The sequence below is a fragment of the Cetorhinus maximus genome, chromosome 32 (genome assembly GCF_964194155.1).
Source record: "Cetorhinus maximus chromosome 32, sCetMax3.hap1.1, whole genome shotgun sequence".
Classification (NCBI taxonomy): Eukaryota; Metazoa; Chordata; class Chondrichthyes; order Lamniformes; family Cetorhinidae; genus Cetorhinus; species Cetorhinus maximus.
Genome location: NC_135910.1, coordinates 1,921,507 through 1,933,716, shown reverse-complemented (window position 1 = coordinate 1,933,716; position 12,210 = coordinate 1,921,507). Strand labels below are relative to the sequence as shown.

The window sequence follows — 12,210 nt, the reverse complement described above, 5'->3', positions numbered from 1 at the left end:
ATTGACCTTCCCTCTCCTTCATCATAGGCCTCTCAACTAACAGCTAAAGGGCGAAATCACTCCAAGGTGAGTCAGACTGAAGGATACGGGGAACTTACGTTGCTCACAAGTGTAGTGGTTCCTGAGGGCTTGGAAAGGATGAAAAAAAAGTCCTGCCAGATCTGTGCAGCCACGTTTACCCATGTGGTATTACAGTGGCATCAAGCTGAAACCATTAAAGAAGTGTCTCAGTTTGACTTGATTGCTCAGTAGGACAAGTAGACAGTGGTTACAGAACAGGAGGGATTCAGGCCTGTCAGCCTGAACTCAGAAGCGTAGAAAACCGACAACACAGAAGGAGGCCATTTGGCCTACTGTGTTTGCACTGGCTGAATGAGAGCTAACCAGCCTAACCCCATTTAGTCCATAACCCAGTAGATTATAGCTTCAAGTACATATCCAAGCACTTTTTAAATCTGAGGGCTTCTGCCTCTACCACTCCTTCAGACAGTGAGTTCCGGACTCTCACCACCCTAAACTAGTTACTTTAACTCAATGACCCCTGATTATTGACCTCTCTGGTTATACGGTCATAGAGGTCGACAGCACAGAAAAAGGCCCTTTGGCCCATCGAGTCTGCGCCGGTCAAACAAATACATAACTATTCTAATCCCATTTTCCAGCACTAGGCCCATAGCCTTGTCTGCCACGGCATCGCAAGTGCACATCCAAATACTTCTTAAGTTGTTCAGGTCCACTTTATCTCAGCCCCTCCTAATTTTATACACCTCAGTTAAATCTCCCCTCAGCCTTCTCAGTTGTAGAGATTAACAGCCCCAGTCTATTCAATCTTTCCTCGAAGCTAAAATTTTCCAGTCCTGGCAACATCATAAGTCTCTTCTGTACCCTCCCTAGCGTGATCACATCTTTCCTGTAAAGCGGTCACCAGAATTGTACGCAGTACTCTAGCTGTGGTCTACCTTGTGGGCACAGGCAGCTCTTTGATACCACTCTCTGTGCCTGTTCTTCCTGTCTGGGCCTAAATGGGAGATGCTGGCGAGCAATTTGACTGGAGGAGGCCTCGTGGCCAACTCTGATCCTGTCCTGAGCAACATAGCTGCATATGTTGTGCACTTGGAGCCATTGGATGAGGAGTGGGAAAACCCTATCCCAGAGACTTGAGGTAAATTCCGTTACCCTTACCAATTTCCTGACTGTAAACTGCCGATTCCAGGTGGAGAGAGGATTGAAGCTGAGATCTTGCTGTTCTGAATCAATCCAATCCCCGTTTGGCTGTGTTTTTAACCCCCTGATATCAGGGAGGGAGCCTTGTTGCATATTTAAACCCGAGTGATAATGCCTCGGGTTAACATTGTGAAGATTAATTTTTACTCCATTCCCTTCCACCACCAGCCTCACTCAGTGCTGAGTCAAACTCGAGGAACCTTGGAAATTTTTCGATTGATTTGTGCTTTCCTCTCTCCCACACTGGCTGAGTCTTACAGAACCTTCCCCTCACCCCATTGGGAATTTATTAGTTTCCACAGTTCTCCCTAGTGATCTGCATTTTGCTTTTGTTTGAACTCTGATCACATTGGGTGTGTTTCATTCTGCTTCCATTCACTTCTATTTTAAAGTAAGAGTGCTGGATTAAAGAAGATATTTGTTCATTGGATGTGGCATTTATTGCCCTTGTTCAGAGGGCATTGCATAGGCAACCACATTGGTTCACCTGTAGGCCAGACCAGGTAAGGACAACAGATTTCCTTCCCTAAAGGGCATTAGTGAACCAGATGGGTTTTTACAACAATCAACAATGGTTTTATAGTCATCATTAGACTTTTTAATTTGAGATTTTTATTGAATTTTGCCATTGACTGTGGTGGGATTTGAACCCAGGTCCCCAGAGGATTACCCTGTGTCTCTGGAATATAGTCCAGTGACAATACCACTGTGCCACACCCTCCCCCCTGATTTTAGTGGTGCTTCAGGTCCAGTGGAGTCCAGGATCAATGTGTGATGTTGACACTGGGCTGTGTAAACCATTGCATTTTAAGGTGGACAAAGGCTGTTGACCCTGTCCCTAGCCAGCTCTGCTTATTGCAAACAGTTTATTGCTGAACCTCCTTTAAGTTGCCATCGATGTGAATCTGATCAAATGGGCTGAGTACATCTTTAGGACATGCAATCCAAATGATTCTCCAATACAGTAGTTTGATTCCACCTCAACACAGAAAGATGTGAAAGAGTCGTGTCTCATTGCATGTCTGATTGCATCCAAATCACTACAAAAATAAATGCTTATGCCAGTGAAAAGTCTGAAAATAGTGAATTAAACTGGTGCCAGTGACAGATTCTACCTGGGGTGATTAGGGGTTTGTGTGGTCAGTGAGATATCATCTGAAGCCTTCACTTTGAATACTAACCTCATTTGTCATTGCTTTTCAGAAGTCACCCACCAAAGTGGTTGTGTCTAGTCCGGTGAGTATTTGTTTGGGTTTTTGTAAAAACTGTACCTTGTGGTTTCATTCTTGCAAAATTGGTGCTGAATTAAAGATGCACCACGTCCATATTCTTACCAAAGGTGAATGACACTTTTAGGACCCCAACCATAAGTTGGCCATTGTCAGCACTTCATACAACAGCTGACATTACAAAGCTCTCTCTGTCTCACTCCCTGTCTCGTTCACTGTCTCTTCAACCTTCTCTACCTACCTCTATCTCTTCAACTTTCTCTATGCCTTCATCTCTCTTTCTTTCTCCATCTCTTTCTCCCCCTTTTTGAAATATATATCAAAACTCTCTCTCTCCTCCTGTAAGACACGACTTAAACCCTACATCATTTACCTGTTCTAATCTGCCCTTTTGTGGCTTGGTGTAAAATTTTGTTTGATACTCACTCCTGTGAAGCAACTTGAGAAGTTCTACATAAACAGAAGTTATTGTTGACGGCTCTTTGTGTGGCAAGGTTCCTATATGACCTGGGGTTTGTCGTCATTAAAGAAAGATTGAAATTTTCTTGCTAAACCTGTTTGCTCCTTCAAAGGTGTCCTTGAAAAGCAACTCATCCACCTCGCCTCCATTAACTCTCCTCTCACTTCCTGCGTTGTGCCCAGATTCCCTCCCGGGAGACATTTTGCTGCTTTAAAGGATCCTGCAACTGTTAAAGAGAACGGTTGGATAAATTTCAATTCTATGTTCTCGGAATCCAATACTCGAATGTTTAAGAACCTCCAGGCCCACATTTACTTATTGCTTCTGGAAAAGGAAATGTGAAACTTTGGGTTAAAATATTCTCCCCAGTGGTGGACAGGCAAAGCTTGGTTTCCTCTGGAGGTTTTCACCTGGTCTGGATTCCTCTGGGGGTGAGAGTGTCCCTGGTCTGGATTCCTCTGCGGGTGAGAGTGTCCCTGGTCTGGATTCCTCTGGGGATGAGAGTGTCCCTGGTCTGGATTCCTCTGGGGGTGAGAGTGTCCCTGGTCTGGATTCCTCTGCAGGTGAGAGTGTCCCTGGTCTGGATTCCTCTGGGGATGAGAGTGTCCCTGGTCTGGATTCCTCTGGGGGTGAGAGTGTCCCTGGTCTGGATTCCTCTGGTGATGAGAGTGTCCCTGGTCTGGATTCCTCTGGGGATGAGAGTGTCCCTGGTCTGGATTCCTCTGGGGGTGAGAGTGTCCCTGGTCTGGATTCCTCTGGGGGTGAGAGTGTCCCTGGTCTGGATTCCTCTGGGGGTGAGAGTGTCCCTGGTCTGGATTCCTCTGGGGGTGAGAGTGTCCCTGGTCTGGATTCCTCTGGGGGTGAGAGTGTCCCTGGTCTGGATTCCTCTGGGGGTGAGAGTGTCCCTGGTCTGGATTCCTCTGGGGGTGAGAGTGTCCCTGGTCTGGATTCCTCTGGGGGTGAGAGTGTCCCTGGTCTGGATTCAGCTCCTCATGTGCTGCCAATTTGTTTTCAGGTGGTTCCATACCAGGCCTACCTAGGAAGCATCCAGCCTCAGCAGAAGATAAAAGTTGTTGGGACTGTGAAACCCAAGCCTTACAGGTAAACTGTGGACCATGGCAAGACAGGGTTTAAAGTTGAGGTGTTTAATGTTATTTATACAAGTGCATGAGACAACTTGAGCCCCACAATAGAAGATCCCTGTCTGCCAACACCTATTTGTACAATTCTTACCCTTATGTACAAAGCTCCTGTGGCCTCACCCCTCTCTATCTCCGTAACCTTGTCCAGCCCTAGACTCCATCACAACTCCAATTCTGGCCTCCTGCACATCCTTATTACCCTATTCCTTGTACGTTTTGAGTCCTTTGAAGTACTTAAATGATGAAATTTATATGTACTTCAGTGCCTGTACTGTAGGAATGGTATATTGGTTTGTAATTTTAATATAATTTTAATTCAACATTATCTTTCCTTTAATGTCCTGTCCACTGCTTCCCTGTTAACTATTGAGTTTGTTTGTCTATTATTACTACATAATTGTTACATGTTTCACATTTTTAACCTGATTATGTAGTCTATATATGAATTTTTCAATGTGAGTCACACTGCAATTCCACCTTCAGGCTACCAAAGGGTTTCTTGAATAAAATACCATTAATATTATCCCGACTTTCCTCCCCATTGCCACTGATGGCCCTAAGCTCCAGAATTTCCTCTCTAAACCTCTTCGCCTCTCTACTCCTCTATCCTTCATCGAATCAGCTCCCAGCCCATGTTGTGCCTATTTTGTTTTTCAGGTTTACCATTAATCTAAAGGCGAGTTATTCTGATAACATTGCTCTCCACATAAATCAAAGGTTTGACGAAAACGCTGTGGTGAGGAACAGTCGCATCAACCAGAACTGGGCTACGGAGGAGAGGGCCCTGTCCTTTCTCCCATTCGTACCGGGTCAGACCTTTGAGGTATGCGATCTGACTGTGCATTGAGTGATCCTGATCGGACCTGCTGTGGATGCTGCTGGTTCCAGAGAACGAACTGTGTATTAATCTCGAGCCCAATGAATCAATGTCATCGACCGTTTCTACTGCCTAGGGATTAGGTGTTCTGAGTGGTGTGGCCTCCTCCTCACTTTAATTGCTCCTAGGAGGAGTGGGGCCAATTAGGGCCCTAAAATGGGATTTATTCCAGGGTGCATAGCTGAGGACTTTGCACCCGTCTTTACCAAGGAAGAAGATGCTGCCCAAACCATAGTGAAAGAGGAGGTAGTTAAGACACGGATATGATAACAATTCATAATGAGGAGGTATTAGAGGAGCTAATGAAGTTGAAAAGTCATCAAGACTGGGTGAGATACATCCATGGATACCGAGGGAAGTAAGAATAGAAATGGCAGAGGTACTGACCAAAATCTTCCAATCTTCCTTGGATAGAGATTTGGTGCCAGAGGACTAGAGAATTACAAAGTTTACACCCTTGTTTAAATAAAGGCTGTATAGATAAGCTCAGCAACTACAGGCCAGTCAGTTTAACTTCAGTGGTGGGGAAGCTTTTAGAAATGATAATCTGGGTCAAAATTAACAATCACTTGGACATTAATTCAGGGAAGCCAGCACAGATTTGTTAAGGGCAAATCATGTTTAACTAACTTGCTTGAGTCTTTCGATGAGGTAACAGAGAGGTTTGATGAGGGCAATGCTGTTGATGTGGTGTACGTGGACTTCCAAAAGGAATTTGATAAAGTGCTGCACAACAGACTTGTGAGCAATGTTATAGCTCATGGAATAAAAGGGACAATGGCAGCATGGATATGAAATTGGCTGAGTGACGGGAAATGGAATGGTGATGAACAGTTGTCTTTCAGACTGGAGGAAGGTTTATAGTGGTTTTCCCCAGGGGCCAGTGTTAGGACCACTGCTTTCCTTCATATATTAATGACCTTGACTTGGTGTACAGGGCACAATTTCAAAATTTGCAGATGACACAAAACTTGGAAGTATTGTGAACTGTGAGGAGAATAGTAATCGACTTCAAGAGGACTTAGGCTGGTGGATTGGGCAGACATGTGGCAGATAAAATTCAACATAGAGAAGTGTGAAGTAGAGAGAATGAGGAAATGTGATATAAAATATAAGGTACAATTCTAAAGGAGGTGGGGGGACAGAGGAATCTGGGTGTACATGTGCACGTATCACTGAAGGTGGTGGCAGGCTGAGAAAGCAGTTAATAAAGCATACAGTATCCCGGGCTTTATAAATAGGGACATAGAAATAAGGGCAAGGATGTTCTGTTAACTTGTATAAAACACTGGTACAGCCTCAACTGGAGTATTGCATCCAGTTAAGGGCACCACACTTTAGGAAGGGTGCAAAGGCATTAGAGAGAGAGTGCAGAAAAGATTCACAACAATGGTCCTGGGAATGAGGAACTTCAGTTATGTGGATAGATTGGAGAAGCTGGGGCTGTTCTCCTTGGAGAAGAGAAGATTAAGAGGAGATTCGATAGAGGTGTTTAAAATCATGAGACATCTGGACAGAGCAGATAGGGAGAAACTGTTTCTGTTGGCGGACGGATCAAGAACCCGAGGGCTCTGACTTAAGGTGATTGGCTAAAGAAGCAATGGAGACATGAGGAAAATGGTAACACAGTGAGTGGCTAGGATCTGGAATGCAGTGTCTGAGAGTGTGGTGGAGGAAGGTTCAGTCGAGCTTTCAAAAGGGAATTGGATCATTTTCCAAAAAGGAAAAAATTGCAGGGCAATGGGGAAAAGGCAGGGGAATGGGACCAGGTGAGTTGCTAAGAGCTGGCATGGACATGACAGGCTGAATGGCCTCCTTCTGTGCAGTAACTATTCTATGATTCTGTGGTAACCAAGTGGCTATGGGATAGAGCAGCAACTCAAGGTCATCAAATCAAATCGCAAGTTTGAATCTTGAACTATTTTAAAAAACATCTGTTGCTTAGAATGAGAAAATGAGCTGCCTGATTGCTGCATAAACCCAGTAGGTTCTTTAATACCCGTCAGGCCGACAGGTAACTCCAGTCCCTCCCTGATGTGGTTGATCATTAATATCTTCAAGGTTGATCATTGAAGTCTTCAAAGTTAATCAATACCTTACTCATGCCAAGAACAAAGTTTAAAAATTGAGTTGTTTCAGATACTATTATTATTATGGCTGCACATATTCCTGGAGGTTTCATCCGTTGACCTCAAACTGCATGTTTTTTTAATCTTTCTCCAATATTTTTATAATTAATTTAGTAAAATAGATTCTTTTAACGTCGCTATGAGTTCTCTTTGGGATGTTGCAGTACTGTCCCAAGCCTGGGGAGTTGGCAACTCAAGGTACAGCATGGAGGATGTTTGTTTGGTTAGCCACTAGCAGTAAACCTGGTCACTCCAGGATCTTTACTATGTTTCCATTAGCATTACTCATGAGCTTCCTAATCCCTCTCCCAGTGCAGTCTGTTTCCATGTTGACAGAGGTAGTTTGGAGTTCATATTTATGTTGAGCACTCCAGCTGAGTACTGGTGTCTCGAGCATTTGGTAGCTGAGCAGGCTGAGATCCAGCCACCGCAATCTCCTGCATCACTTCAGGTTGGCGCAGGCTGCAGTATAAATCCAGTCCAGCGCAAAGCTGTATCTTAGATCTGCCTGAGTGTCTTGTGAACTTTTAAAGCTTTGAGTGTCCTGCAGTCCTAACACTAACAAGCAAGTATCTTGGGGGTGGAAATGAATTGAATACAAAAGTAGGGAGGTTATGCTTCAGCTGTACTGGCACTAGTGAGATCACATCTGGAGTACTGAGTACAGTATTGGTCACCTTTATTGAGGAAGGATGTAAATGCGTTGGAAGCAGTTCAGACAAGGTTTACCAGACTAACACCTGGAATGGGTGGGCTGGGCTATCTTATGAGGAAAGGTTGGACAGGTTAGGCTTGTATCCACTGGAGTTTAGAAGAGTAAGAGGCAACTTGATTGAAACATATAAAATCCTGAGGGGTCTTGACAGGGTGGATGTGGAGAGGATGTTTCCTCTTGTGGAAGAATCTAGAACTAGGGGGTCACTGTTTAAAAATAAAGGGTTGCCCATTTAAGACAGAGATGAGGTGAAATTTTTTCTCTCAGAGGATCATGAGTCTTTGGAACTCTCTTCCTGAAAAGGTGGTGGAAGCAAAGTCTTTCAATATTTGAAGGCAGAGCTGGATAGATTCTTGGTAAGCAAGGGGGTGATAGGTTATCGGCGGTAGGTGGGGTGCCGCTTTCCGGTTACTAACAGATCAGCCATGATCTTATTAGATGGTGGAACAGGCTCGAGGGGCTGAATGATCTACTGCTTGCTCCTTGTTTGTATGTTGGTAACTATGTACCTGTATCGTAGCCCTCCTGTTGAGCTTTGTTATCCTGTACCTCAGTCCCAGTGTGTACAACATACTGCTGGCTGCCATTACAGCTGATAGGCATCCTGGCCTATTAATCAGTACTGAGGAACATTAAGTATCTAAATGGGATAAAGAAACTGAGGGAGCTGGGGCTACAAATATACAGATCACTTAAAAGTAGCAACATTAAGATCTTTTAAAAAAAGACACACACAGCTTTGACACAAATGAGATTCATTTCTAAAGGGATAGAATTGAAAAGCGGAGAAGTTACATTAAACTTGTGTTGATGCCTAGTTATGCCACACAGACTTCTGTGCACAGTCTGCTCTCCATATGCTAAAATGGATTTAATAAAATGACACCAGGACTCAGAGGCACTGCAGAAACCCACCAAGACTCCTTAGGCAGCACTTTCCAAACCCACGACCATTACTATCTAGAAGGACAAGGTGCATGGGAACACCACCATCTGAAAGTTCCCCTCCCAGTCACTCACCATCCTGACTTGGAAATATATCGCCGTTCCTTCACTGTCACTGGGTTAAAATCCTGGAACTCCCTCCCTAACAGTGCTGTGGGTGTACCTACACCACAGAGACTGCAGCGGTTCAAGAAGCTCACCACCATCTTATCAAGGGTAATTAAGGATGGGCAATAAATGCTGGCCTAGCCAGCAATGCCCACATCCTGTAAATGAATTAAAAAAAAGATAGATTGAACAGCGTGGGGCTCTTTTTTCTAGAAAAGAGAAAACTGAGGAGTGACCTCCTAGAAAGGTTCAAGGATATGAAACGGTTTGTTAGGTTAGAGATAGAGAAACTATTTCCACGTGTGTGTGAGCCTAAAACTAGGGGCCATCGATATAATCTAGTCACTAATAAATCCATCGGGGAACTCAGGAGAAACTTCTTTGTCAGAGAGTGGGGAAAATGTGGAACTCATTACCACTGGGGCTGGTTGAAATGAATAGCGTAGATACATTTAAGGGGAGGCTAGATACACACCTGAGGGAGGAAGAATAGAAGATTATGTTGAAGAGGTTCAATCAGGGGTGGGGAATCCATGGCCCATGGGCTGGATCCCGCCCATTGCTCAATTTCATCTGGCCACAGCAAGATTTCCAAAAATTAAAATGAGCTCAGATGTTTTGTGTAGAGTCTGAAACTGGTACTAGACATTTCTATTGCCTAAAGGACTCTTCTTTGTTGTCTCAGACGCTATTTTAGGTGAGATCTGTCAAACTCATCATGACCTCATGTCTGCTCATTTGTCTCTGTGACTGACCATGATGGTGCGTGAAAACAGCTAAGGCCTGGGTGGACTTTAGGACAGTGTTAGACTTTTGGGTTGGGAAACTTGCCATCCAATTTAAACAACAAAATGACACCAGGAATACTGAGAAACATTATGCTGTTTTGTGGGCAGAGCTCAAAATCAGCAGATTACAAGTTGAGAATGCGGTTTTATCTACTAAAGCTCCACCTACACTGTTGAATTTTATGTGTGTGTGGCCCACGACTGATTTTGTCTATACGTAAATGGCCCGTGATAAGGAAAAGGTTCCCCACCCCTGGCTTAGATGAAGCAGAAACACTGACATGGAGCTCTTGAGCTGAGATGCCTCTCTCTGTGCTGTTAGTACTTTGTGAGGTACACTGACAGCTTCTCCAAAGGTTAAAGCCTGGGTCACACAGTTGGCGATGCAGGAATGTAACCTTACTCCCAGCTCACACTTCCTAATGAAAGTGAAACAAGAACAAAAACAGCTGGAGTTCCCCATTGGGAGGCTGGAAGTGGTGACTTTGCTGTTCAGTTTCTGTCCTCTGCGTAGACGCACCCAGAGCTTGCAGGATCTGGGTGGCACCCCAGAGACACAGTACATTGAGGGCCACAGCTGAGGCAGGGGTGGGCTCCATTTTGCTTCCAGTTTGAATTTTGAGTGGCAGTGGTTGAGCAAGTGTCTCTGTTCTCTGCTGCTTCTCAGGGTCCTGCCTGTACCTTTGGTCAGGTGGATGTTAAAGATCCCATAGCACAATTCCAAGAGCACAAAAGTCCTCCCAGTGTCCCGGCCAACACGCCACCCAACAAACAGTGGTGTCGTGGTAATGTCACTGGACTAGTAATCCAGAAGCCCACGCAAATGCTCCGGGGACAAGAGTTCAAATCCCACCATGGCAGCTGGTGGAATTTAAATTCAACTAATAATCTGGAATTGAGAGGCTAACCTCAGTAATTGTGACCATAAAACTATCATCGATTGTTGTAAAAACCCATCTGGTTCACTAATGCCTTTAGGGAAGGAAATCTGCCACCCTTACCTGGTCTGGCCTACATGTGACTCCAGACCCACAGCAATGTGATTGACTCTGAACTGCTCCTCTGAAATGGGATGGCAAGTTCAAGGGCAATTTGGAATGGGCAGTGAATGTTGGCCTTGCCAGTGATGCCCACATCCTTTGAAGGAATAAAAAAAAACTGTTATTTATCTTGTTGCTATGCCTGGGATCTTGCTGTCTTTAAAATTTATTGTTTTAAGTGATAAAAGACTTGACACCCCAAAATAATTCATATGTGAACATTCTCTGATACATGAGAAGCCCCAACGTAAAATACATGTTCTTTGTTGCTGAGGATTTTGTATCTGATCAGATCACAAAAGAGCCTTTCGATGTGGAGAGTTCCTGATTTCTCTGGAATTATGTCTTGTCAGATGCTGATTGTGGTTCAACCGACCTGCTACAAGGTTTCAGTCAATGGAAGACATCTGTTCAACTTCAACCATCGGCTCCAACCCCTGAACCAAGTCAATCAATTGGAGATCACTGGCGACATCAGTCTTTCTCTTGTGCAGTACTAATATTTTTGAAATAAATCATTTGCTTTTTCCATGAAACTGAATCTCTATACTTGGGAGAGTCTCACATTCTTTTACCTCCTTCCTTTCTTGAAGAATATCCTTGGTGGAAATTCCCCTCCATAGAGCCCAAACGACAACCATTTTGTTTGAGGGCAGAGGTCAACACCTCTCTTACTTGGCACATTAGCCAATGAACAATAATTCACACAGATTTGGTTTTGGCAGCTCTTTTTGTTATGTATTTGTTTAAAAAAATGCAGTTAAATAAAGCTAAACAGGCACATGTTAACATTCAGTGATAGATAGCAAGCACAAGTCTGATCTCCACTCTGTTCCCAATCTGACATTGCTGGTGCCTTTTAGAAATAAGGGATGGGGGGGAATGAAGGAGTGAGTCATTCTTGGGTTCTGTCAGCTTGTGGAGGCACTTGTGCTCATGCAGCTCAAGGGACCAATCTCATCAAAGAATAGTGACAAAAGTAACCTCAACGATGTCCCAAAAAGCCAATTTAAAAAAAAAATGATTCCTTTCAAATTTACTGCTTCCAACACAGGAACAAGTGTAGACAATGAGCGAATACAGCTAATCAGCAGGGAAATAAAATAGCGGGCTCTTAAGGAGTTTCAACTAAGGATCATCCAACAAAAAGTTGTTATAATTTTATGTAGACCACTCTAGGGTCAGAATTTCCCTTCTCCCCTCTTATTCCTTACCTGCCCCAGTCGTTTATAGAATCATAGACTGACACAGCAGGGATTCAGCCCTTTGTGCCAATCTTCAAAAGAGCCATCCAATTAGTGGCATGCTGCAACTGTTTATAAAGAACACAGTTAAGATGTCACTTATTTAGTATCGAGTGGCAATCTCCCCTTCACCATGTGACATACAAGATGGCCACTGACAAACAGGACTGAGGAGAAGGCAAAGTTTCTTTCAAAACACAGAAAAGCCTGTGAAATAAAACCCTCTGCAACCTTTGCACATGAAGCATAGGGACAGGAGGAGGCCATTCAACCCCTCGAGGCTGTTCCATCACGCCTGATCTGTAACTT

General features: G+C 44.1%; 1 protein-coding gene across 1 annotated transcript in view; it reads left to right on the top strand.

Annotated features, from left to right (window-relative positions):
• LOC144671279 (galectin-9-like) overlaps positions 1–11,198 on the top strand; it is a 37,643-nt gene extending 26,445 nt beyond the window's left edge. The window contains exons 6-9 of the mRNA XM_078533088.1: positions 2,428–2,460; positions 3,929–4,014; positions 4,713–4,878; positions 11,011–11,198. Of these exons, the coding sequence (XP_078389214.1) occupies positions 2,428–2,460; positions 3,929–4,014; positions 4,713–4,878; positions 11,011–11,157 (432 nt within the window). The 3' untranslated portion in view covers positions 11,158–11,198. The remainder of the gene's footprint in view (positions 1–2,427; positions 2,461–3,928; positions 4,015–4,712; positions 4,879–11,010) is intronic.
• The last annotated feature ends 1,012 nt before the right edge of the window (positions 11,199–12,210 follow it).